Source organism: Anas platyrhynchos, chromosome 8 (genome assembly GCF_047663525.1).
Source record: "Anas platyrhynchos isolate ZD024472 breed Pekin duck chromosome 8, IASCAAS_PekinDuck_T2T, whole genome shotgun sequence".
Lineage (NCBI taxonomy): Eukaryota > Metazoa > Chordata > Aves > Anseriformes > Anatidae > Anas > Anas platyrhynchos.
In genome coordinates, this window is record NC_092594.1 from 35002542 (window position 1) to 35028816 (window position 26275).

General features: G+C 45.0%; 1 protein-coding gene and 1 long non-coding RNA gene across 6 annotated transcripts in view; one reads left to right on the forward strand and one right to left on the reverse strand.

The window, feature by feature from the left end:
- Window positions 1-661, reverse strand: part of LOC140003140 (uncharacterized) — a 20023-nt gene extending 19362 nt beyond the window's left edge. The window contains exon 1 of the long non-coding RNA XR_011811167.1: window positions 522-661. This is a non-coding gene — a long non-coding RNA (uncharacterized lncRNA). The remainder of the gene's footprint in view (window positions 1-521) is intronic.
- On the forward strand, window positions 609-24565 carry PRKAA2 (protein kinase AMP-activated catalytic subunit alpha 2). 5 transcript variants are annotated; one of them, XR_005267341.2, is made up of 10 exons: window positions 632-768; window positions 6891-7032; window positions 9097-9190; window positions 10531-10675; window positions 11488-11575; window positions 14112-14336; window positions 15775-16279; window positions 18913-19039; window positions 19348-23173; window positions 24025-24565. XR_005267341.2 is itself a non-coding variant. In XM_072042009.1 (10 exons), the coding sequence occupies exons 1-9, from the start codon at window positions 675-677 to the stop codon at window positions 19584-19586; spliced, it is 1659 nt and encodes a 552-aa protein (XP_071898110.1). In that variant the 5' UTR covers window positions 632-674; the 3' UTR covers window positions 19587-19622; window positions 20314-24565. The 5 variants fall into 5 exon arrangements, 4 of the variants coding, with proteins under 4 accessions (XP_038038564.1, XP_071898110.1, XP_038038563.1 ...); XM_072042009.1 differs by having other exon boundaries at window positions 19348-19622; window positions 20314-24565; XM_038182635.2 differs by having other exon boundaries at window positions 19348-19612; window positions 20314-24565.
- Window positions 24566-26275: the final 1710 nt, after the last annotated feature.

The window sequence follows — 26275 nt, forward strand, 5'->3', positions numbered from 1 at the left end:
CAGGTGTGACACCCCCAAATATGTGCACCCCAAGGACACTGCCACCCTCAGGTGAGCGACCCTCAGAGGACAGTGTCACTTTCACACAGGTGCACCCCAAAAGGGATGCACCATAAGGCAGGTTTCACCCCAAACAGCATCCCATGCAAACAGGATGCATCCTGAGGCCAGCATCACCCTTATGCTCCTGCACCCCCAGGATGCTGCCACCCCCAGGCAGACAAAACCCCCCACTAAATTCCACCCGAGCTAGCAGCTCCCCGAAGAGGGGACACCCTAAGGCGACCCTCCCCAGCAGGAAGGGGGCGCATCCCGGCTAGGGCGCACCGGGGAGGCAGCGGCACCTCCTCGGGGCTCCACCCCGAGCACGGGGGATACCCGCAGGCAGGTGCACCCTAGCGAGGGTATCCCTGAGGCCGGCCTCAGCCCCGGGAAGCTGCATCCCATCCCATCCCATCCCACCCCATCCCATCCCACCCTATCCATCAGCACCGGGCGCGCCCATCCCCGCCCCCGCGCACCCAGCCCGGGCCGCCGCCGCCGCTCCCCGTTGCGCACGCCCGTTGCGCTGCTGTGCCGTGCCGAGCCGTGCTAAGAGCCGTGCCGAGCCGTGCTGAGAGCCGTGCCGTGCCGGGCCAGCCCTGCGCATTGTGCTCCGCCGGCGGGGGGCGAAGATGGCCGAGAAGCAGAAGCACGACGGGCGGGTGAAGATCGGCCACTACGTGCTGGGCGACACGCTGGGGGTCGGCACCTTCGGCAAAGTCAAGAGCTGAGTACCGAGGGGAGGGGATGGAGGGAGGGGAGGGGGCTTGGCTGGATGAGGGAGGGGGTCTCCGTGTCGCCCCGTGTCGCCTCCCCCCCCTCCCCTCCCCGGGCATCGCCCCCTCTCCGCGCTGCATCCCGGGGGCGGGCGGAGGCTGGCCCCGCGCCGGGTGGGCGCAGAGGATGGGGCGGCCCCTGCAAATTGGGGGTGTGTGGGGGGAAAGGGGCGAGGGAGCGCCGAGCTGGCCCTTTGGTACCAGCGGCTGCGGCCCCCCCCTTTGCCCCCAGCGCCTGCGGTGCCCCCAGCAAAACTTTGAACCGGCGGCGGGAGGCCGGCGATGCGGGAGGCTGGGCGGCAGGGTCGGCGTTGCCGAGCCCTGCGTGGAAAACGGGCTGTGGGCTGCTTATCCTGCTCGCTTCGAGCCGGGGAGGTGCGAGGAAGAGGGAGAGAGAGGGGGTCTTTTTGCTGTCCCCCCCTCTTCCCCGTGCGAGCAGTCCCGCAGCCAGACAGGGCTGGGGCTCGGGGGGGTCCCCTGGGATTCACCCCGGAGAGGGCAACTCAAGAGAGGCACCAGCTTTGCTTTACCTGACACTAAGATTTCTTTCTCTTTTTCCTGCCAAATCTGCCATTTTCGCACTGAGTCATGATATTAATAAATAAATAAATTTTAAAAGCTTTATAAAATTGTGTTATCTAAGGGAAATGGAGAGCTGTGATTCCAGACTGCTGGTGCGGAGCATCTGCCCTGCTGGGATGTCCCCTGCCCTGCCATGGGAGGCTGCCCCAGGGGCTGCTCAGACAGGAGATGTGCCCGCGCTCGGCGGCCGGAGTATTAAAATAAACCAAAACTGACAGCAGGGGAGAGAAAACACCTCGACCGCTGGAGCTAAATCCACCTGTGACCATTAATCAGGCCCCTAAAAATATATTGCCGCGTTTAATCCCAAACCACAAATTAGCGACTAAAGAATTATCAGAATAAATACTTCTAACAGTAAGGACTGTTTAAATCACTCCTGTATGCCAGCGGACCTCAAAAAGTGTTCCAAGAGCATTTTTTTTTTCTTGCGGACCAAATTAAGCCTGCCAACAAAGCCTGTTTTCCTTAGCTACCTTTCAGGAGTAGCTAGCACCAGCACTCCCAGCGCATACATCTCCCCGCTTTGGTTAAGAACAGTTTCAGAGACACGTTTAAAATAACACAAAAATGATTTCTAAACTCGAAGCCCTATATGAGTAAGTAGTACGCGCTATACTTGTGTATTTTTCACATAGTATTTTGCCTGTGATGGCAGTTGGTGTTTGACAGGTGAAATTTGGATGTGAGATCGGAAACCGAGACATAGAAACTGGATCTCCTGTTTGTGCAGAATTGTAGTGTTTTAATCTAACGGGCTTTAGAAAAGACCGTATTCACCGTGTTTAGCAGAAAACGCAGGGAAAGCGAAGAGATTTTTTTCCTGGTTGCTTCAAGCTTTGTGTACGTTGTGTGTAATAATTACTTCTGCGCTCAGCAGGCTGGGGCCATCCTTGCCGCGTTTCTTGTTGCTGATGTGTTTTCTTCAACCTGCCTTGCACAAGACTTTGTGAGAGGCACTTTTTCTGCCTTACTCTCCATGGTTAAGAAATAATAAATTGCAATTTCCAACCATGAAGGTATTAAGGAAGCAGAAACATGGCAGTGGAAGGGTGGCGGGAGGATTTAGTGGTGATGGGATGCTAACGGAGCTTGAATTTGTGGCTGGAGCTGAGGAGTCGCTTCCAGCTATCAGAAACCAGAGGTATGATAGCAAAAGTCACTGCTGCCCTGTTGGGATGTTCGTTCTACCTCAACGCTGCCCGTGTCATTGGTGCATGATCCTGCCTCACTGAAAGCTAAAAGAAATTGTTACTTTTAAGCCAGTTTGGTTCCTTAATCTCATTTACAGGAAGACCACACAAGGCACGAGGTGAAGGGAGCAGATAGGTTGAGAGATGAGAGCAGGATTTTGGTGCTAATGCTGAAATCCCAGTTGGAAGAGCTGATGGGAATACAGCACTTGTTACAGGGGAGGAAGGTGGTGGGTGTGAGTGTGGATGGACAGCAGGCTTCGGAGGAAGGCTCGGAGCTGCCACTGGTGCCACAGGGTTTTGCCAAATCCAGGGAGAGCTGGTGATAGTTATTCCCCCCTGACCTCTACACTCAAGACGAGATGAATTTGCAGAAAATAGAGCTGAGGTGTCCGTATTGTGGATTTGGAGCTTAGGGAAGCAATATAGCAGCAGGAGGAATTGCTGCAGTGTTTCTTCTTGCGGTGTCATGCTCAGCGTCCCAGGTGGCCACTTGGTGGTTTCGTACCTATGCTTCTTGGCCACCAAAGTGATCAATTCATGGTTCCTCAGGGACCTGCAGATCTTGGGTTATGTTTATATCTGTTCGTAGGGCTCAAGGCAGGGTCATGTCCTGTTTTCCATTGCTGCTAAAGGACAAACGATGCACTGGAGGATGATCAACTAGAAGAGCCTGAACAGATGAAGGAAAGGGAGAGGAACGGTGACAGAACATATGAGCAAGTGGCACTGGGACAGGAGTAATACGTCATGGCTAAATATATGCTTTGGATTGATTTCATTTGTAACTTCAGGCTAAGATAAGGGCCAGCACAGCTGACAGGGAAGGAGTTTCCTCTTCCTTCCCTAAACTTTTACAGTCCTTGTAAAGTATTTGCAAAAAACATAAGTGCTTGTGCTGCCTGAGCTGTGCCAAACACACACCCAGAGGTGGGCTTCATGTAAAAAGCCACGCTGGCACGGGACTTCAGTGATTATCTTGCCTCACTGCCAGATAAACACTATTCATCCTCATCTTTCTCATGTAAAAATAACACAACAAAAAGGGTCTTCTATCAGAAACTAATTTGTTGTATCTTCTCTTCTTTCTCTAGTAGCATCTGATACTGAAGTGTTCTTGTCCCCAGGCAGTCCCATGTGTAAGCAGATGCTGTAGTGGCTGAGGACACTCGCACCACGTCTGGTTTGGTGCCAGTTTTAGGAGTTTAGGGCCTCTGTTCAGTACGCAGGGCTGCTCCTCATCTCAAGGTCAAATCCGTCTCCTCTACCTGCCCTGAAGGAGCCTTGGTTGCTGATTTTAAGCTGCGGGGGAGCTTACCAGAGCACTTGCCACTAAAAGTCAAGATGTGCACCAATCCCTCTCCTAATACTGCTGCTCAGCCCTCCCTCCTCCCCGTGGGCTCTTAATCCGGGGAGGGAGGGAGAAGGAAGGAGAAGGCTCCCTCAGCACCATCCCAGGGACAAGGAGAGGACAGACCCATGAGCACAGAGATGGCTTTCAGCCCTACCCAAGCACGTGGGACCTGCTGGTGTTCCCCGTGCCAGGGCTGCACCGTGCCCCCGGCGTGTGCTGGGTTGGAAACTTAGTGAGCAGAGGGGAAAATTGTCCCTAGAGCCACGTGTGGAAATTCCCGTGTCCGCAGGCTGCAGCAGGAGGGACCCAAAAGGCTTAAAAGACACCCACCACATAGCAAATTATATTCTCTCTTTGTCTCTCTCAAGACGTTCGAGTAGGCTTAACAAGCCACTGGGGACCGAAACAATAATATCTCTGTATCTAATGCTTACTGTAAGCAAAAGATGGATTACAAAATAGACTGTTTATTTTTAATTATTGATGTCTTTGAACTAGAAAACCTTTGCAGAGTTGAGTGTTGTTTGTCATGGGTGGAAAGAAGATGAACTATTCGGCAGTAGTTTAAAAACAATAATTATTCATTCCGGGAATGGCCTTTTTTTTTTTTTTTTTTTTCCCCGAAGTATATACTGGGGTAAGGCCAGACAGACTTGCCTTGAACAAAGGATGGCAGTGATCTGAGTCTTCTTCCTAGTTATGCCATAAGCCACTTTGCTTTGCTGGTCCTCATTTTCCTAGTGCACTACAGTTCTTGAATGGGGCTAAATGAAGCAAGGGCAGCTTTCAAAATGCAGTGTATTGCATTCGCAGCCACAGAGGTAGGGAAGAAGAGGGCAGAGGTATTGCAGCACAAAGGTCAACCAAGTCAAATGTCTTGAAGACACCCGCTGCAGTTGTTGCTCCCCCTCTGTTCTGCCTTCCCCAGCCTCCTCGGTGCAGCGTGTGCTGTGCATAAGCCATGACAACCTGGGCAAGGAGAGGTCGGTGCCTTTTGCAGTACTGTCAGCCAAAGCACAGCAAGTTGGGGAGGATTTCTCGCAGTGAATGAAGAAGCTGTGCCCTGGCCAGTAAACCTGGGGCAGGCTTTTGCACCCCTTGCACACAGGCTGCTTTGCAGAGTTTTGCTCCAGCACAGCCTCCCTGCAGCGGGGCAAGTCCAGCACTGCCCTGTTCTCCCATCCCCGAGGATCACCAGGGAAAATGCCTCCTCCGACTATTTTCAGTGCTCTCCTTGTACCACACGGGAGGAATTACCTCCCTACTTCAGCCCCCAGCTAATCCCTAAATTGCATCCAAACTGCAAAGCTGAGTTTATTTTCATTTCATCTGGTAGTTTAAGTATTACGAGGAATAAAATGGACATGCAAAGTGGTGCTTTAATTTTCAAGGGCAGTAAAGTGTTTTATTTTTAGGATGCTCTTATTGAGGAAAGAATCTCCGGCAGGTCTTATCTCGTGGCTAATAATAGTGACCTTGCGTGCCCCGAGCAGTGCTGGTGCTGCCGTCCGGTCCTTCTCAGGCTGCCTGCTTATGCAGGGTGCTTCTGATCACCTCGTTAAAGGCTCCAAAATTACAGACTCTAATAACATAATAACAGGGTTCGTTCATAATTATTAACTCCTTGTGCTCTATGTTATTATTGAAGGGGTAATATTCATAATTAGGGAGACCAGATATGTACCGTAAGCAGGTTTTGCCTACAGTCTTTAGAAAGCCATCTCTATGCCACCTTTTTGAGTGTCACACCTTGAGATACTGCAGAGGGGTAGCCTGTGGCCAGAGAACCCTTTTAGATGTAAACACCTGATTGACAGTTTTCAAGCAGTTTCAGCAGTTTAACTTGACTATAAATTTTGCTTCCTGCAACACAGAGCAATTGTTTTCCTTTTTAAAATAGTCTATTTGTTGATAGCAAATGGATTAAATTCTGAATTCATTTTACATTACTGATAAATTAGTGCCATTACACCAGTAACCGTGGTGTTACTCCAGATTATGGTCACTGTTTGTCCCGATGCATGCAGGAGATAAGTATCACTGTAAGTGCACCATGTGGATATTATAAAAACACATATTAAAGTTTGTGTCTTTTCTACAAGCAGAATTTGCTGGAGCTCTTACTCTCCAGCGTGGTGTTCCTGCTGCTTGTCATCAAAACAAGAAGCACACTTAAGGAAGTATAAATAGAAATTCATTTTAGTAATGCAAATCCCGCAGTCCTGTTTTGGGCAGGGAAAAATCTCTTTATCTTTTTTTCTTAAAGAAGCGTGATGTTCTAGTTTTAAGATTTGGTTTATCAGGGATTTACTCAACCCATGCGTGACAGTGGAGATTCTCTGCTGCCATTTAAATATATCTGCTTCTGATCGCTGTAACCTTTTCGTGCTATAAATCCTTGCAAATTAGCTTTGGGTATGAACACCTCCAGTAACTCACTTTGCAGATAAGTCCCCTCTTTTCTTCCTACACTTCAATGGGAAAATAATAAAGTGAGGAGACACAAGCTGACTTTTAAGCACTCAGTCATTCTTTATCCAAATTGTCTTTTTGAATAGGTCTATTGGGATTTGCTTTACAATTGTGCCAAATCTAGTTGTAAAGTCATTTATATATTGTGGCACTGATTTCTGCTGTTTTAGTTAAGGCATTGTATGAAATGCTGCATCATTTTGCTTCCTTTAAACTTGCCACTTTCCTGGGTGTTTGGTTCCAACTTTTCTCTCTGAAAGAGGGCTTAAGAAACGTGAAGAGTACCTATAGGAAAGCTGAGGAAAATAAAGTCCTAATATCTGGACTACATGCAGAACATCCCAAGTTCTATTGCTTTTTCCCTTCAAGAGTTGCTTTCTGCTTAGAAATTGTCTATCTCAGTATCTTAAGTTGCTTATGTGAACCTTGGTTCTCTGTTTAGTGACTTTGCAATGCTCTCTTTCTATTTAGTTGGCGAACACCAGCTGACAGGGCACAAAGTGGCAGTAAAAATACTAAACAGACAGAAAATACGCAGCCTGGATGTGGTTGGGAAGATCAAACGAGAAATTCAAAACTTGAAACTCTTCCGGCACCCTCATATTATCAAACTGTAAGTACATTTTCTTCCATGTGTTCACCTTACTGCACCATCTGCAAAGGCTTCACATGGCAGCTTGGTTTCAAGAGAAGGCTTATAGTTATAGAGGATGTTAGGTGCGTGGTCAAGTTTTTGCATTTTAGAGCCAAATGCTGGTTATTGAGAATCCTGCTAATTTGCCTGGGGACACAATCAACACATTGAGAAACGATGGAAAATGTGTCTACCATTGGGAGTTTGGGCCATTATACCAGCCATCAGACTTGTCCCTGCACCAAGTTTGGCTTAGCTAAAGCTGCACAAAACATCCTATTTTCCTTGCTGAGGCCATTACAAAGTTGCCTGGAGAGGATCTGAGGATCTGTACTTTCCTGTGTTGGGATGCTATACAAAATTTCTGTGATTTTTCCCTTTTTTGGGTTGGTATTTCAGGACTTGAAGCTACTGAGAATCATGCCTGAGGAATTACAGCACAGCCAGGCCCTTAGAGTGAAGCTTTGGCCTGAATTCAATAGGATTTATGTTTTAATGGCCTGATTATCCAGAGCTTAAAGGAACATTTTTATTTATTTATTATTCAGACATAAGTTTTCAACATTGCCACTCTGATGAACCTGAATTTAAGTTGTAAATCAGCACCTGCACTCCAGCCTCTGGGATTCCTTCTCAATCCCCAGTTTGTGCAGCCAGTCCACATTAATGAGGCACTCGATAATATCTTTGGCATTTCTATAAAAGAAAGCTGTTGAATGGTAACTGCGAGGATAAGTTGACATTTAGGTCAGCCTTAAAACTGGCATGAGATATAGCAAATACCTGGGACTTAGAGGCAAGGGAAAACAAATTCTCCCTACAGTTAAATAACTAACCATGCAGCAACTGTTGACTTTAGAGTAACTTCACAGTTCCCTGGATTTATTGGAGAACACATTGGTATTATTTTACAAAAAAGCCAGCAAGAGTCCTCAGCTGTGCATGCAGTATCCTGCAAGTCCCGCTCACACATTTATCAAACAACCTTTTAAAGCCTAGAAATTAAAACCAGTTTAAAAACATTGGTGTCCTACAGTAAATACTGCAATCCTGAAATGCAGCGATAAAGAAAAGAGGTGAGGAGGAGACTACAGTACATAAGCCTCCTCTTTCAGTCCGTTGCGATGTCCCATCACTTTACATACAAATGAAAGAAATATTAGTGCTACTAATGACTTAGATGTCTGGGTGCAAAGCACTTCAGAAAAATTAAGTTGATCCTATTGATCCTTATTGAACTAACACCTGCTCACTTGCTGATCTCTGAAAATAATTTGAAATCTATTTACCAATTGTAAAAAAAAAAAAAAAAAAAAAAAAAAAAGGGTGTGGGGAGGCAAATAATGTGTCTAAAACAGGGCACCTCGGCTGGTGCTGCTATGAATTACTACAGCTGCATTGACCGCAGCTCATCACCGTTAGGTTCTGCCAGCTGGGAAACTGAAGTGCATTTGTGGCACTCTGGGATCGTTTAGCGGAGGTGGAGAGTAAATTTGCAAGTCAATGGGGATACTCTTTTCCCCCACACACCTATCATTAGAATATAAAGGAGTTTAATGTTTGAAAAATAACATTAATCTGGAGCACTCATCTTTGTCTTTATACCTTTCCAAGGGCAGCTCCCTCTAGTGTCTAGACTTCCTTTATTTATCTTCACCAAGAGGGAAACCAAATATACCCCATTCCCATCCCCATTTTAATAAAGCCTTCATTTCTGAAGATTTTGTTGCAGATCATAGCCAAAATGGAAATTTGAAAGTCAGGACAGCCCTAATTGCAATAGGATTCTCTGGCAGAGATTTTAGAGGATTATTGAAAAGCTTGAAGGAAGAAGGTAAATCTGTAAAAGAGATTCTTTCATAGCCAAGTGAAAGATTATCCTGACTTGCCCCTTGAAATAAGAGATGGCTTTTCAGAAATGGAAAGCAATTATAAATGCAAGATCCAAGCACTGCTTATTTTAAGGATTGACGGAACACTAATAATCTGTTTAAAAGCCTTCCTATTTCTTACTATTTTTCTATTTTCCCTTTGTTTTTGAAGGTACCAGGTCATCAGCACACCAACAGACTTCTTCATGGTCATGGAATATGTATCTGGCGGAGAATTATTTGATTACATCTGTAAGCATGGACGCGTAAGTGCCAGTACCGTGTCAACCCAAACACTTGTGTGGGAAGAGGATGATGTTTAGAAGTAAAACGGCTGCTACAGGGAACACGGTTAAGGTTAAGGCCCAAAATAGAAGTTGCTTCACAGCAATCCCATCTGGAGCGTCTCGTACTCGCCTTGCACAAAAGTTGTGTGCCATTTTTTGCAACATTCTGTGATGTATTTCGATACGCAAACCAAAATATCCAAGGTAACGTGTTGCTTAGTGAAAATATTTGGAAAACTACCATATATTTATTTTTTTAAATTTTTTGCTATAGATTGCCTGTCAAACCCCCCTGGTTCAGCAGTAGATTTACGTGTGTGCAGGGCATTGGGGGGAAAGAGCACTCGGTGTGGTCTCCATCCCAGTCATTTTCCTCCTCCAGACTCCCCCTACTCCCCCTTGGCTCCATGTCAGGCTTTTTGAAGACTTTTTAAGGATGTGGCTTATCTGAACAGCATTTTCAAATGCCAGTATTCCTACTGGGTATAAATCATCTGAGGAATAGGTTGAGTGCACGAAAGGTGATATTATGGTTACAGAGAAAATCACTTGTGGACATCCTCATAGTTAGGGAGCAGTCTCAGGTCAAAGAGACAAAAATGGACTAAAACGAACATCCAGAATAAGGCTTCGAGTGACGGATCAGTCCATTTTCTTCTCTATACTACAAAAAGTCAATAAATTTACAGTTTTATTTTATTTTTTTTTTAGGTTATTGCACTGGTAGATGGAGCTAACTAATTTATGTTTTTACATACAGTTCTGATTCCAGCATGATTTCTGATTTTGCCCACTTGGATCTTTCCAATGACCAATTTGGGTCCTTTCTGAACTCTCACATTCAGAAACTAAATTTTCACGAAGGGAATATTTAGGAAGTCTTCAGCATAAACAATAAGTCTCCTGATCATTTTATATGTAGATTTTCTGTCTGTAGCATCATTGCAGTATCATCATCCCTGTAGCATCCTCTGCAGTGTTTCGATCTTCATATGCTGTACAACAGAGCCTGTCCCCTTGTGAAAGCAGGCTATTGCCTGATAGGTGTCACCAGTAGGTTCTCCTTGACAGCTCAGCCAAATTTAGTTTTCCAATTTCATCTCATTACCCCCAGTTCTGGGCTATATCACTTGAAAACACGAGCACGTTATTAAATGCCAGTGGGAAATCTGCTTCATTTGCTGCTCCTGGTTCCAGCGTGGTCACAAGCATGTTATAGTTTTGTCTCCGCTCTGTGAAACAGTTTTGGCTCCTTGCTAAGGCAAACCTCCCCTTGCCAGCCCCGCAGCCTTCAGGCCGGTTTCCCCTTGCGTCTGCAGGTTGAAGAGGCAGAGGCTCGACGCCTTTTCCAGCAGATTCTCTCCGCAGTGGATTACTGTCACCGACACATGGTTGTCCACCGAGACCTGAAACCGGAGAACGTGCTGCTGGACGCACACATGAATGCGAAGATAGCTGATTTTGGTATGTGACCCCAACAGCATTCCAGAAATGCAGCCAGCTACAAGCCACTTGCTGGAGCGTGTCTGCGTAGCACGCCTTACAAAACCCAGAGTCTGTTTTCATAACCACTAGCAGTTTCTCTACCTGAAAAGCCCACAGTTATAAACACTGGCCTCTTAGCAAAAGCAGGGATTACTTATTGTAGGCTGCTTCTGTGCTTGCATTAATAATGGAGAAGCAAGGTCATTTGCAAATCTTCACTATGTTTTATTATAATCACCTAATATAAAGATTTAGTTAATTTATGTTTAAGACAGACTCATCACAGTTAATTCCAGGGTGAGCTGGCTGCATATTTTCATGTGTGTTCTCCTTAGTATGGCCGTGTGCTCTTGGCCTCACTTCATTTTCCGAATGAACAGTAACAGGAGTCTTTAAGTGGCATTACTGTTTGAAATCCAACGTAAAAGCTGGGTTACCAGCTCAGTCCCATTCAGTCTTTTCTAGCAGTGATAAATCCTTTTAAAGATTTACAAATTTCACAACCCCACACAATTCCCATATAAACAACACACTCTGGAGTGAATTATTTCTCTCTTCCTCTGCTAAAGAAGGCTCCGAGCTTTGCACCTCAGAGAAGCAAAGCTAGCTTGGAGTCAATATTCCTTGTATGGATGTGAAAATATTAAGGATTATCAAAGCAGCTCAGAGGTTTCTGCCTAAATGATGTCAAATTTCCCCCTCCACTTGCCATATCTCTCCTCCTCTGTTGAGTCCTGTCTGTCTGGACATTCACATCAAATGTCAATATGTAGCGAACATCTTGTTTTTAGGATTGTCCAACATGATGTCAGATGGTGAATTTCTTCGCACCAGCTGTGGTTCCCCAAATTATGCAGCCCCTGAAGTCATCTCTGGAAGGTAGGACATGCCACTTCTAATCAGAGCACATGTGAGTATGTGATCTTTAAATTTGCTCTTGGGATTGGAAACAGCTTTGTACATCTAGTAAAAGCAGCTGAATGGTTCCAGTCTGTGTTTTATGTTTGGGTGAATCTACTAGCAAAATAATAAGGTTTTCTCGGTTATTACATTTCTCAATGGCTGTAATAGCAAAACATGTTTTGCTAAAGTTGTTTACTCTGGAGAAATTATTAATAGCAGATGTTTACTGTTTATATTGCTAATTAAAGAGGATGAAAATTGCTCTTTGAATGCAAATACTGAGGTTTCAGTTGGAAAGGATCTTTCAGGCCACCCCCTTCTCTCCTGCCCACCTATAATATAAAACACAATGTTAATGAGGAAAACCATTCACTAAGAGAGCAATCAGTATGTACTTTACTTTCTTCCCTACACCGCTAAGCTCTTGTATTGAAAATCCTTGGTTTCTGGTTCCTTAAGCTAGGCTCTTTTTTTTTTTTTTTTCAGTAGGTTCAGCCGTCATAGCTTTCTTTTGAATTGATGAATTGAACTGACAAAATGCCAGTGCAGTGGCATATCTGAGCTGCATCCTGCCAGTGTGCAGCAGCTGCATGCACATGGCATTTGAACTCAGGCTGCGAGGCTGAGTTCAGTCTTGTCACATTGATACAGACATTTTAACTCCCGCGTTTTTCTGTCAAGAATCTAAGCTACATCGATTTCCGTTACTTTTCTGTAACAGCATAGTGCGGATTATAAACACAGATTTTCAAATTTACAGCCCTCTGCGTGGTCTTTCAGGCTGCCTGTCTCCTTAGTATCCGCCCTATATGTTTTAATCATCCTTTGCATGAACATTAGTTTCCATAGTCCAGTATATTTATACTTGTAACTTTTAAATCCAGCATTTTGTTTGAAGTTGTGATTGTGACTATTTTATGCCTGTTTACACAGGCGCATGTGTTGGCAGAGTATCCTAGAAACTAGACCAGCATCCAAAAAGCCTGTTGTGACTACAGCTCTCTATATGAAAGCAAGCAAATCCTCATTGTCAAGAGGGGCACAGTGCCAGAAACTCTGCTGTGATTCCAAAAAATATTAACATTATCTCTTTGTCCTTTTCAAAAAAGGCCAGAATTGCATTTCTTTTCAGCTCATGTAAGAGAGAAGGCACCTGGCAGATTAACAAGAAGTATTTAGTCCCTACAGGTCCTGGTATGCAGAGTGTAATCATTCCAAGGATAGAGGCAATACTGCTTATTAACAAGCAAAGTAAGGAAAAAAAGCAAAACCAAACCTGCCTGTGGCACTTTTTCACCAACCACAGTGTTTCCTGCAGCCGTCCCGCATCAGTACCGCTCACAGCATCAGTGCGGTGACTCCTGTGATTTATACCCTTGAATTATGTGCCAAGCTGCCCTTTCCTCAAATCTGTAACAGCATACGAGAGCTGTGTTTGTGGGGGAGAGGAATGATCTGCCGTTTCTGCCAGGGGGTAAATATACCTCTGGGGGTGGGTATGGCAGGCTGGAGGAGGTGAGCTGCTTCCAGGGCTCTGCTGCCTTGGCAGGTCCAGAATGTGAGACCTTGGATTTCAGCGTAACTGAAGGATGGCTCATTTGGTATTAAAAATCCAACCACTGTTCAAACAATGAGGCTACCAGCCAAACAATCCGGCCTCCTATCTACTGAAAGCTGGCACGCAGCGGCAGGACCAGGGGGTGGCGGACTGATAAGTGCATTTTCAAAATGCCCTAACTTCGCTGCTGGACTCAGTGGGGAAAGTCTCACACTTGGAAGCAAAGGCAGTGTTTTGGTGCTCTGGTAGCATTCAGAGAATGACAGCATACACGACCGGTGCTTTTTTTTTTTTTTTTTTTTTGACCAGGTGTAGCTGCAGCAGAGGTTTTCAAGAGCAGCAAGTGCAGGATGATTAGGTTTCATGAACGGACCTCTGTCTTTCCATTTCCCCCTGTCCATTTTGATTTTTCAGCCCCAGGGTAGCACTGCCTCCCAGAGTCTCTAAGAAAGCATCAGTTGTAGCAAAAAGCAACAAACAAATCGAGCAGGAGCAAAACCCATATATTTGGGGTGTCCTGACGTGGTGATGCCAGGGAGCACATTAGCAGCTTGTCGGAAGCAGGAGCTCTTGCATACCAGCACACAAACTTCAACTGAAAATAAACACTCAAGAGATATAGTATCTACTGCCACTTAATCTGCCTCTCTGAATGAATAGAAATTGCTGGCTGAGTTGCCCGGCCCTGGGGGCAAAGGAACAAGCAGCCTGGCAGAGCTCCTGGAAATGCGGGTTTTGGCTTTTCCATAGGTCTGGGGGAGACACTCACATACCTGTTCCTTACGCCATGGAGGAACATGGTCAGCCAGCACCAGCTCTGCAGGTCATTGCTTATCACCCTTGTGTGGCTTTGGACTTAGACAGGTTTTTAAGGCAGCTGGGCCCAGGGAAGGAGAGCAGAGTGGGAGGTGGGCAGAGGGGTGACCACTTTCTCCTGCCCTTGTCTTTGTGCAGGCTGTACGCCGGCCCGGAGGTGGACATCTGGAGCTGTGGCGTTATCCTCTACGCCCTTCTCTGCGGCACGCTGCCCTTCGATGACGAGCACGTCCCCACGCTCTTCAAGAAGATCCGGGGAGGTGTGTTTTACATCCCCGAGTACCTCAACCGCTCTGTTGCCACGCTGCTCATGCACATGCTGCAGGTTGACCCCCTCAAGCGAGCAACCATCAAGGACATCAGGTCAGCCCACAGCGTGCTTTACAGGAGTAGTCAGTTAATCCAGCTGGGTTTTGTCCTGAGGGATTTAATTTTGGAACCCTCCTGCAGTGTTCTGTGCTGATGGAGAGATGGGTGATGATGAACTTGGGGTGGTGGCTTTGTTTCTTAGTGGCTTCACCAATGCATGTGAAAAAAGGGCAATAGGTAACTTCCTGCAGTTTTATATATATGTGTGTGTGTGTGTGTGTGTATACATGTATATAATTTATATATATGTATACGTTTCCATATATGTAATGCTGTGTTATTGCATGATAAAAATAGCTTCAAAAATGTCTTAAAAGTCCTTATGAAAACCGGGTCTATAACACAATAATCCTAAGAACTTAATATTCATCAATCATTTTTCAGTATTTTATTTTAAGAACCTATCCCTCAGGATACCCGTTCAGAATAAAAGGGTAGTCAATGTATTTAATGTCCATTCAATAAAAAATTAAGAGGAACACAAGAATTACTAAATTAATCTTAAAATATCAGATATAGCTTAAAATGTGAGCAAATGGTTTATCTTTAAATGCAGCATCCTTTTCTTGTGTAGTCAGAGTGTACTGCTCATGAGCCTTTGCCAGCATGCATCACTGTGGGTATTCAAGGTAAAGGGAACAAGTCGGCTCTTAAGCAGATATTTGAGCCTTCAGGTATCATTAAAAGTTCTTGACTGGTAATAGAACTTTGAGTAATTTTTAAAAAATTTTGTAAAACTGGAGGCCAGTATGTACATTTTATGAAATTTATGGTAGCCGTTACATGTAGCTGGTGTGGTAAGCATATGCATAAGTGTTACAGACACTTTCAGGACTTCCTATTTTTTGATATATTTTTGCAATTGATGGCTGTAATTTAACCATTTGAGTAAAATTCAGATCATAAACGCCTTTTTTATCTCTTTAGTCCTTAAGACTGGAGGATTTAATTACATGTTAGAGCTGCAGCACACATGGTAAGATTACAATTGGTACATGGCACCAAGGCTCTCTGTGGCTTTTACCCACTTAATTAGCATCGACTTCATTGTGAATCCATGGGAATTGGGGGCCTGGGTAGCTCTGAGTCTCAGCATCTCTATCAGACCCATGGGGATGAAAAAGTATGAGTGTCTTTTAAGTGCTGCCTCTTGCTGCAGAGGCAGGTGAGCAGGCAGTTGTGTGTCCGCAGTGCTGGGAGAACCATGCAGGACCAGGTCCAGCTCCCATTTCTGTGTGTGAGGATTAGTCCTAGTTTGACCAAGCAACCTGTGTGGGGTACATGCAGCCACCCAATTTCTCATCCAGAGATATGCAGCCAGAGAGCTCATTTTCTCCATCTCCTCTCCTGTGCAAAAAATATCTAGTTTTTCACCAAAGTGGCATCAGTGGTTGCCCAGAGCTGACAGTGGCACCTCTCTGTCTTTCCCCAGGGAACACGAATGGTTTAAGGAAGAGCTGCCCAGTTACCTCTTCCCAGAGGACCCTTCCTACGACGCCACCGTCATTGACGACGACGCAGTTCGGGAGGTCTGTGAGAAATTTGAATGCACGGAGTCAGAGGTGATGAACAGCCTGTACAGTGGTGACCCGCAGGACCAGCTGGCAGTCGCCTACCACCTTGTCATCGACAACCGGAGGATCATGAACCAAGCCAGCGAGTTCTACCTCGCCTCCAGTCCCCCCACCGGCTCCTTCATGGATGACAGCACCATGCACATCCCTCCTGGCGTGAAGCCGCACCCCGAGCGGATGCCACCTTTGATAGCGGACAGCCCCAAGGCACGGTGCCCTTTGGATGCACTCAACACCACAAAGCCCAAACCCCTGACTGTCAAAAAGGCCAAGTGGCATCTGGGGATCCGCAGCCAGAGCAAGCCCTATGACATTATGGCCGAGGTGTACCGCGCTATGAAACAGCTGGATTTTGAGTGGAAGGTAGGAAATATGTTGTGGGGAGGTTTTCAAGGGTTATTTTCTTATGACCCGAGTTGATCAACAATGTTAGTAAAAGTGTGGTGTCAGTCTCACCTGTTTCCAAACAAATACCCGCACCTTGTGATCATCCCTGCTAGTGCTTATTTATACCAACACACTGTGTGAAGATGCTGGCTGTGGCTCAGTATCCATGCCATTTATTTATGGCATGAAATAAGCATTTTCTCCCTGAATGCCCTAAGCCTCTGGCTGGAAAGATAATTCTGCCTTGTTTAGCTGTGGGGATAAGAGGAGCTGGTTACATTTCTAATTTTAGTGGCTAATTCCTTGCGAGGTCATCTCGAGTGCTCCCAAGAAAAGCAAGTCCCATTATTTCTGCTTGGGCCATTGCAGCCACGTGTCCTGAAATAGCACGATACGTGTTCCCTTATTCCTTCTTATGTGGTGATTTCACACTGATGGGCAGCTAAGCTCCACCACACTCCTCTCTCACTCCCTTTTCTTCAAAAGAACAGGGAGAGAAAATACGATGAAAAAAGCTCATGGGTATAAGTAAGGACAAGGAGAGCACTCACCAATTACTGTCACAAGCAAAAGAGACTCAGTGTACAGAGATTAATGTAATTTATTGCGTTTTACTAACAGACTAGAGTAGTTCGAACTAAAAACAAGCTAAAAATACCTTCTCCCCATCCAGCTTCATCTACCTCCTCCCCCCAAGTGTGCAGGGGAACAGGGAATGGGGGCTGCCATCAGTCTCCGCTGCTCCTTCACATGGGGTTCTTCCCACAGGATGCCGTCCTTCCTGGACTGATCCTGTGGGGGCTGCCCAGAGGCATCAGCACTTCAGGAACCATGAGGTCCATCCCTCAGGAGCAAACTGCTCCAGCACGGGTCCCCCACGGACAGCAGCTCCCCCCAGCCCCCTGCTCCTGCGTGGGCTCCTCTCCATGGGCTGCAGCTCCGGCCCGGGGCCTGCTCCTGCGGGGGCTCTCCATGGGCCGCAGCCTCCTCCAGGCCACAGCCACCTGCTCCACCAGGGGCTCCTCCACGGGCTGCAGCATGGAGATCTGCTTCATGTGGGATCATGCAGCCCCCCCCACTACCAAAACCTTGCCCTGTAAACCTGCTACATCATAGAAGAGGCCCAGATGAGATGCTGGGGTGTTTGGGGGGCAGAAGCCACGCTGAAGCTGTTTATATTATTGATGTGGTGGCATTTTCCTTGACAGAGCCAGAGCAGTGTCCAGATGTGCTTCCAGACATTGCTTCCATGGTTGAGGGCTGAGCTTCTTGAAGCCTGATTTAAACCCAGATGACGTTTTAGTTGATAATATTTGCTTCAGATATTTCAGTAGAGGTACGCAGCATTTGGTCACAATCTTTTTCATGTTCGGATGAGTAAACCCATGAGCGAGTCCTCACTATGGCTACAGGGTCCAACTTCTTAAAACTCATTACAGTTGTGGGTGTGGGCTCTTCCGGCCTTTTGCTGCAGCCTTGTACAAGCATCAGGACCAAGATAGAAGAATTTCTGCCCAGATCTTCATCATCAGAGTCAATACTCTTCTCAGTCCAGGTTCAGAGGTTTTTGCAGGTTGAATGTCACACTTCAGCACTTGGAAAATGCCCAAGTTTTGTGCCCATGCAACTTTGTTCCTTCAAGCATGCTGGCACACCTTCCTTCATCTCGCTCAGTAGCCAGCATCTGCCTGCAGGAAATGCTGTTTGTGTTTGGTAGCTGCATCCCAGCTGGATCCCAGGCTTTCATCAAAGCCTCGTATCTCCTCCTTATTTTGATAATATTGTTACGTATTTAAAGCTAAGTAGCGCCCGGAAGCCTGATTTCATGGCACCAATGAAGAGATGGACTGTCTCCAGATGCACATGCCTACAACAGCCAGACATTTTTTAGCTGCGCAGTTTTGAGGAAAGCTAACAAACCTAATGTATTTCTGGTGTAGCTTTGTGAAGCGACTCAGGCAAACGCCTTTATGTAGGCAGTGGAGCTTTTTTTGTACAAGGAGGTTTCACAATAGTCCTTTCCACCCTAAGAATAACTTCAGCTGTGGCTCTTAGTCAAAATAGCTCTCCTATCCATGCAATCGCTTCGTAAATATAGCACAGAGAAAAGATCTCGTTGCAAATGAGATGCAGCAGATTGTAGGGTGGGAAGTGGCAAGAGAAAATGCGTAGCACGGCTCAAGACTGATTCACGAACACTGAGTTTAGCTGTGCTGATGGGAGAGATTATTGGTCCCCACCATCCAGCCTGCCCGGTTTTCCCAGGCACAGTCCTCGTATGCGGGTGTGCGAGTGGCCTTGTGGCTCATTTGGCCATTGCTGCTGTTGAGGGAGCAACAATGTCGGCTTGGTGCCTGGCAGACAGGCTGCAAAGGCTTTGTTTGCCAGCAGGGATGGTGAATCAAAGCCCCAAGAAGCATTTTTAAAAACAACTTCTACGAGGAAATAGGTTATGAAGCCATTTGCTTATTTTAAAATAATTAGTCTTTTCAGAAATGTTGTGTTGGTTTTATTTACCTCAAAAGGTGTCTTGCTAGTATTTAGGAAAAAAATAAGGATTCTTCTTGCTTCCTTGAATGGTATTCCTTAAAGCCAGTTGCATGTTGCAGGTGGTGAACTCCTACCATCTCAGAGTGCGCAGAAAGAACCCGGTGACGGGCAACTACGTGAAAATGAGTCTGCAGCTCTACCAGGTGGACAACCGCAGCTATCTCCTGGACTTCAAAAGCATTGATGGTGAGTGGGAAATGGTGCAAGTTGAGATGTAAAACATACAAAATGGCAAGTTTGGTGGTTTGGAAGAAAAATAATCATTCTTTCCATTCCTGAATGCTTTTGTAGCACACAGTGCTGTTCAGTTAGAATTGTAATCATAGAATACTGAAGTTGGAAGGGGCCCACAAGGATCAGAGTCTAACTCCTAAAGCCCTTCTGATCCATTCGTCTCCACTACTATTACTAGTTCCTTAGCAAACATGTTAGGGATGCCAAACTAATGCTGTGTTTTATTTTTTCTTGCCCTTTTTTTTTTCTCCTCCTTGAAGACGAGGTGATGGAACAGAGGTCTGGCTCATCCACCCCACAGCGCTCGTGCTCTGCTGCAGGCTTGCACCGGCCGAGACTGAGCATTGATGCCGCAGCAGCCACCGAGTGCCAGTCGCTGATGGGGTCCCTGAGCGGCTCCTTTGTGGGCAGCATCCCCTCGGTGCCCCCGCGCCTGGGCAGCCACACCATGGACTTCTTCGAGATGTGCGCCAGCCTGATCATGGCTCTGGCTCGCTGAGCCAGGCACCGCTCCCCCAGCACACGGTATCGCACTGTGAGGATCGGGTCTGACGTGGCCGTTCCTTCTTTCTTCTTCTTCCTTCGTCCTCCTCACCGCTCCATAGCCTGCGACACAGAACCAATTCCTTTTTTAAAAGATCCAAAATGTACTCCTTTGTACTCTCAAAGGATCCAGTCCCCTCTAACAAGGCATTGAGGAAATCAGGAATAACTTAATTTCACTCATTAGACCTGGGTGAAATGTATACAATGAACTTTTCCTTGTGAACCAAATGGGAAACATGGGCATGGCTTTAAAGTAGCAAACGTATCACTGACTTTTTGGTAGACACCTTCCTCCTGGTTGATCCTGAATTTACAGAGCTGTGGCCAAGCATCTCTTTCTACGACACACACAGTGTGCAGCGAGGTTCATGTTGAAGCCCCTGTGCTGCTCCAAGCAGGGGGAGGATGTGAGCCTCTGGCAACGCTTTTCTCCTAAATCCAGCAGCTGCTGAAGTGCTCCTGCAGCAGGAGCACTTCTACCCTGTGTTCTTTTTCCCCTACTAAAGAAGGGTGAGGGGTGGGATGTGCAAAGCTCCCATTGCAGATGTGGGACAGGATGCTCCCGAGCCCCCCCAAATCCAGCACTTTGTCCTCAATATTCTCGTGGAGGGGGAGCTTCCCTGCACACTCGAGAGCCAGCAGCATGGCCCTGGCACATTTACCTCTCACCTTTCCCGTAGGAAGCTTTTGGCCATCGTCACCACCCCAAAACCTCTGCCAAAGCCGCCTGCCTTCGCCCACCGGAGGATCTGAGAACAAAGAGCTCTGCTGTCCTGATGCTGAAGGGGCTGGGACCTCGCCGCTCCACGGAGAAGGCAGGGATATCTTGAACATTTCACTGTTCCTTTACTATCTGAAGGATAGGATTTTATACTTTCAGACAAACTGTGGGGATTTTTAAGGTTAAAATTCTTGTTATTTGAGGGTAAAGTCTAGTGCACGTGTGACGACTTCTTTGTTTAAAAGAGTTACTACTTCTCATCGCGTAGGCTTAATCTCATGGACAGCGTTGGCATCTGCTTGGCTTTGCTATGGTATTTAATTCCATTTACTTGATTGCAAAGGAACATAATAGGCTAATCAGTCAAGGGACAAATGCTTTATGAAAAGTTTGCCAAAAAATCCTGGGTGTTTTTTTTTTTTTTCATACTTATTTTTTGTTTTGTTTTAAGAAAACAAAGGAGAACCAATGTTACTGGTCCCAGGAATTTGGTCGTTTGATGTTAAAAAAAAAACAAAACAAAACAATTTTTTTGATAGCTTCTTATGACCCTAGGTGGTTTTTGCTAGGAATTGTTTTTTTTGTACAGTTGCACTTTAATTTATACTTTCTGAAAGTTTCTACGAGAAGCAAGGAAGAGAAAGACACGTTCAGCCTTTTGTACTAATCATTTTAGGTAATGAAGACAAATACAGGATATTTTTGCCATCTACTGGCAGTTAAGTGGACGTTTTCAACTTGAAGTCCCTTTTTTTAACAAACACAAAATTGCCTTACTTTTGTTACAGATTACATTTTGATTCTCACTAGTGTGAATTTCCAGCTCTGTTTTTTCCAGAAGCCGCACAAAGTAGAAAGCTGCCAAAAACCCATCCGTTTTGCTGTTAAGTTCTCATATGCAGAATCCAACACGGCAGTGTTTGGATTACAAACCTGACAGCAGAACAATTTTGTTTTTAAAGGAAACACTGGAAATATTTGTAGTACTCCTAGGTTTTGTAATAAGCTTTTATTATATTATCCTTATGAAATAAAATACTGTGGGGTGAGGGATGGCTTTGACAGTGTGCCTGGTGGCTATCAGGTGATGCATATCTCCTGTGCTCCAGTATAAGAAAGAACAGAGAATACAGAAGCCTTCATACAAAACAAAACAAAAGAAAAAGCCCTAGAGCCAAATCTGGCCAGCATGTTGCTCCTTAGGAGCTTTTGGATCAGTGCTGAGATGCCAGTAAATGTTAGGCAAAGAGACCTGGATGTTTTAGGTGCTGGAGATAAGCTCCTCAGAAAGGAGCAGGACAGGGTGGCCAAGTGGCTGCAGGAACAGACAGGAATTCCCATCTAGGAAACAATTAGGAATCTCCGTGTCCCTGCTGTGAAGTATATTTGAAATGTAAGAGGCTGTTTAAGTCATCACTCACAATTTAGCATCTTGCCAAGGCACTTGTCCTGGAAACAACTGTGGCCCAGCTGATAATGGGCTCGTGCATTAGATGTAATCTGTAGTTCAGAGGTGTGTAGATGTACTGATGTCTCACCTTACACTTGTCCTCTGGGATTTCCTATCCAGCAGGACTAGTAGTGCTAAGCAGCAGCACGTTCCCTAAGGAAGCAATACTTGCTTCCTGGAGGCATGTGGGATTTCTAGCTGGTAGGATAAGACCTTGTGGCACTTCGCATCTTCTCAGACCCATGCAAACATTAACTAAATGTATGGGTCTGCAACACCAGTCCTGCCAAAAAGGCAACAAGAGTGTCTCAGGTTTCCATATGGAGAAAAGCAAAGAGACGAAGCTACTTTCAGCAGAGGCATTGAAGCAAGTAGGTCAAGGTGGTTAGCACGTAGAGCTCCAGCCCAGAGCTGGTGGAAGGACCTCCTCAGCGAACAGATGAGATGAAACTCTCCATTAAACAGCCTTACCTAAATCCATGCTGCATTTGGAGATGTTCTGAGAAGATTCATCATTTTTATTTTTAATTTTTTTAACCCTCGAATAGGCTGTTTTCTGGTTCCCAGAAGCGAAGAAACTACTGACCTCCAGTTATGCTTTCTGGAGGCAAAGTTTAACTTTTACACTGTTACACTGTGGTCTGATGTTTGAGTTATACTGGTACGTGCACGACTATTAGGAAAAGCAGGGTAGATGTATTTGAACTAAACAAACTTGAATTCCTCCAAGTGCAATTCTTCATAAGCCACTGGACAGCTGTGCTTTGCAAGCCACAGATTCACCCGAACATTGCTTCAGCCCAGCCGGGAGAGAGACACCATGCAGAGGTCAGTTAGGCTCCAGCATTAACCTCCAGCTCCTGGGTGAGTTAATTCAGAAATAGTTCGTAATGTACTAGTTGGCAAATATATATATGTGTATATTATATGGGTAGGGGCAGTTTGGTTCTCAGGAGTTGGAGCTAATCAGGCAAAGGCAGCGGGAGGTTTTAGTTTAATAAGTTAGAAGTGCACATGCAGCATGTGTGTCGAGTTCAGCTTTTCAGAAGGTGTGTACAAGCACAGGGATGTGGGCAGTGGTGTAAAAAATGAAGCAACTGGTTCGTATCTGTTGTATATACATTTTTTTTGTGTGATTACAATGCCAAATCATATCAGAATAGATGAAGTCTGAACAAAGTAACCGTTCTGTCTACTCCGTTTCATTTTACTGCTCTTTACCATCAGTCTTTTGTGCACCCATGTAGAAGGAAGAGAGACCCTAGCACAGGACATGAAATCGTGCCTTCAACACACATTAGGACTGCTGGAAACTGCAGCTTTATTTCCCGAGGTGCACAAATCTCGCAGCTCACGCAGAATCATACCGGTGAGACATGCAGGCCATGTTCCTGAAAACTTGAAGTATCATTTGTTGTGCAGGTTTTTTTTGTTTTTGTTTTTGTATTGGTTCAGAGAGGGATGGGGGGAAGAATCTCACATCCGTCCCTTCAGGTGAGCCAAACAAATCCCTGCTCCAGCTTCTGTATTGTTGTATTCTAAAGTTTTAGGATTCATTTTTGTGCAACTATTTACAGCCACCTTTCTTAAGGTCTTACTTTGATATGGGCTCTCCACTTAGTGCTTTCCTTTGGCTTCCTGAGTCCTTCCCTCATTGATTTTTCTTCACCATTTACTTACAAAAAGGCAACAGCTTCCTATAATTCTGAATTTCCAGTCTGCCTCTTGGGACATGGATTTAAAGGTTCGTTCAGAGGTTTCTCTCTCCATGCCTGAAAGATGAACTGATTTTCAGAACTCATACATTATTCCTGTTGACCAAACACTGACTTTTGCAGCGGAACTGGTGCTGCACATACGTAATGCACTTATCTTTGCTAGTTTTAAGCATCAAAATTAGACAGTCATTCAGAACTATGGATTCAAAGCATGTTTAGTGTTACAGAAACAGTCTGTTTCCAACAAAAAGCCTTGAAATTCTTGCTGAAGCTGCCTTAATTTAAAAAAAATGTATTTGTAAGACTCATCTCTAAGTTTTTTTTTTTTTTTTTTTTAATCCAAGTTTTGAAATAATTTATTTATCCTCATCTCACGAAGCTGTGAAGTAGATACTGTAGACATGGTAACATTTATTCTTGTTGCTGAAAGCATGTTCATGTGTTCTGTATCATGTTATATTCATGTGTTTTGTACCTCAATGCATTTGTTTTTTTCTTTTAGAGTGCAAAGCAAAACTGAATCCCAGGACAACTGTAGTACCCATGGCCCAGCATCTCTGGGCAGACAATCCTCACCTCTGAGATAGGAACCAGACTAGCCCATAGCAAGGTTTTGTTTGGATTATAAAGAATATTTATGATTTTTCTTCTGTTAAGATGCTGAATTTTAAAAACCTCTGAGTATAAGCATCTCTTCCAACATATAATTAACATGAAGCTCAGAAGAGAATACGGAGTTCTATGACTACTCCATCCTTCTTGACATTATGTACTTTGTCAACTGATTGGGAAGGTTGTGTTGACTGGTTCATTGAAATTGAGATTTATTTCTAGGTATAGTCTTTGTGGAAGGGCACAGAGTTTGGGTTCAGTTTTGGCCTTTGTGCAAGTAACTGTGCATTAGGTAATCACAAAGAAGCCTTTTACCTTCTGTTGATGGTGTGGAAAGTGGTTCTCAGTGTACTGCACTGCATGTGATAGCTGTTTCCATGGTTGACATTTGCACTTTAATAAACTCAGAGACAAAAAAAAACAAACAAAAACAATAGCAACAAATCCTTAAAACTTACTGTCTGGGTGAAGGGGCAGGGAAGAGTTAAGATATCTGAGTGTGTAACAAAACTGGCTTCCCCAACCCAGAATGCACACCATAAGCCAGGCCCACATTTTTTTCTCCCATTTTAACATGTATCTAGTGGAGCTGATGGACCTGTACTGAATCAGATCTTGACTTCTTATGCAAAAGAACAGAAACAAATATTTTAAAGATATTTTGAAAAAAATAAGAGTTTGGATAAGAAACTGGGGGCTAGTTCATGTATGCCTGCGATACAGAGGGACGTAAATTCAATTATAAAGCACAAAGCTGCAGTGAGCGCTCCAGCTTCATCCCTATCTGCAGTCTCCTTTAATCACAATTTCTGTGATAGAACAGAAATTCCAGTTCTCCCTCATATTCAGCAGATCAGAAATGTTAACACAGTGATTTCCATATTGAAAAGAAATGTGGGTTTGAAATCTACATGCTAATTTTTTCTAAGTTTTGATTCGTTCAGGATATACCAGCAAGGCTATTTAATAAAAAAAAAAAAAAAAAAAAAGGAAAACTTCAATTTCCTAAACAGTATCTTGACCTAAGTATAGCCAATCTGTGGTTTAATTGAGGAAATCTTATCTAAGGTGCTGTATGTAAAGCATTTGGTATTGTCTTAAGTCAATCCTAATCAGGCACTTTCCCTCTGTGTACGTGTTGGAACCTGGCCATGAAGAAAAATAGTGTAAGTGCATTGCAAGGCTTCCGTGCATTATCCAAGCTGCTCGCTGCAGCCAGCACCAGCACAGCCCTTTGTGCTTCACCTCGACAAAAGAGAATTTGCATGTGCCGCTAATGCAAGACTCGCCTATCACATCTGCTGGGTGTATTGTTAACAGGTGAGGCCTTCTGAGCTAGTTTGGGATGGGGAGGAAGCAGTCATGAGGAAGGTGTTTTCCTGATGGGATCACTCCTAAATATCGCCATACAAGATGGCCTAAAGGTAAGTTAGCATCTCCATGGCCTCTTTCGGGTCCTTTCCCCAGGAAGTCTGGGGGTGAAGGACACATGTCCCTGGCTGCTCTGCAGCCAAGTATGCACTCTAGCTCCCCAGCTCTCCATCTCTGCTAGAGAAGTCTAAATATTTGGGCTGGCAAGCCTGAAGAGCTGCGCATGCTTGAAGGGGGTTGGGGTTTTATTTTGTTGGTCTTTTTTTTTTTCCAGGGTGGATGCTGGCCAACACACTTAATAGTAACCACATGGTAAAATAAATAAGAATGCCTGTATAGACTTTAAAGTAAATGTTAAATATTTGCTCTGTTTTTCTGATCTTTTCGATGCCAGTTTTCAAATGGCCCTGTGGCAAATAGTGTTTTTATTTTGCTGTGTTTTCATAAGCCTGGAACATTTAATAATTTCTAATTAAGCCATCTACATTTTTAGGATTATTTATGAGCGCACTGATACAGCGCTGGGGAGGGGTGGGGGCTGCACAGCAATAGTCAAGTTTGTTTCTGCCAGACCCGGGAACACAAAATCAGAGTCCACATTTTTTGTGTGTTGAAAAGGTACCCAGCCACTAGATATGCTAAGGAGAAGCCAGTGGCAATTTATATTTCTCCTCCTACTTTTAGGAGCATTTTTCTTAAAATAAGCACTCAGCTCTCACAGCCCAAACACAGGGACAACTGTTGGGTAAGTACCTGCTGCTAAGCAGTGG

Coding starts and splice junctions, on each gene's coding strand:
- PRKAA2 (XM_038182634.2), top strand. CDS start 675: ATGGCCGAGAAGCAGAAGCACGACGGGCGGGTGAAGATCGGCCACTAC. Junction 14,337..15,774: donor GCAACCATCAAGGACATCAG/GTCAGCCCACAG, acceptor GTCTTTCCCCAG/GGAACACGAATGGTTTAAGG. Junction 19,040..19,347: donor GGACTTCAAAAGCATTGATG/GTGAGTGGGAAA, acceptor TCCTCCTTGAAG/ACGAGGTGATGGAACAGAGG.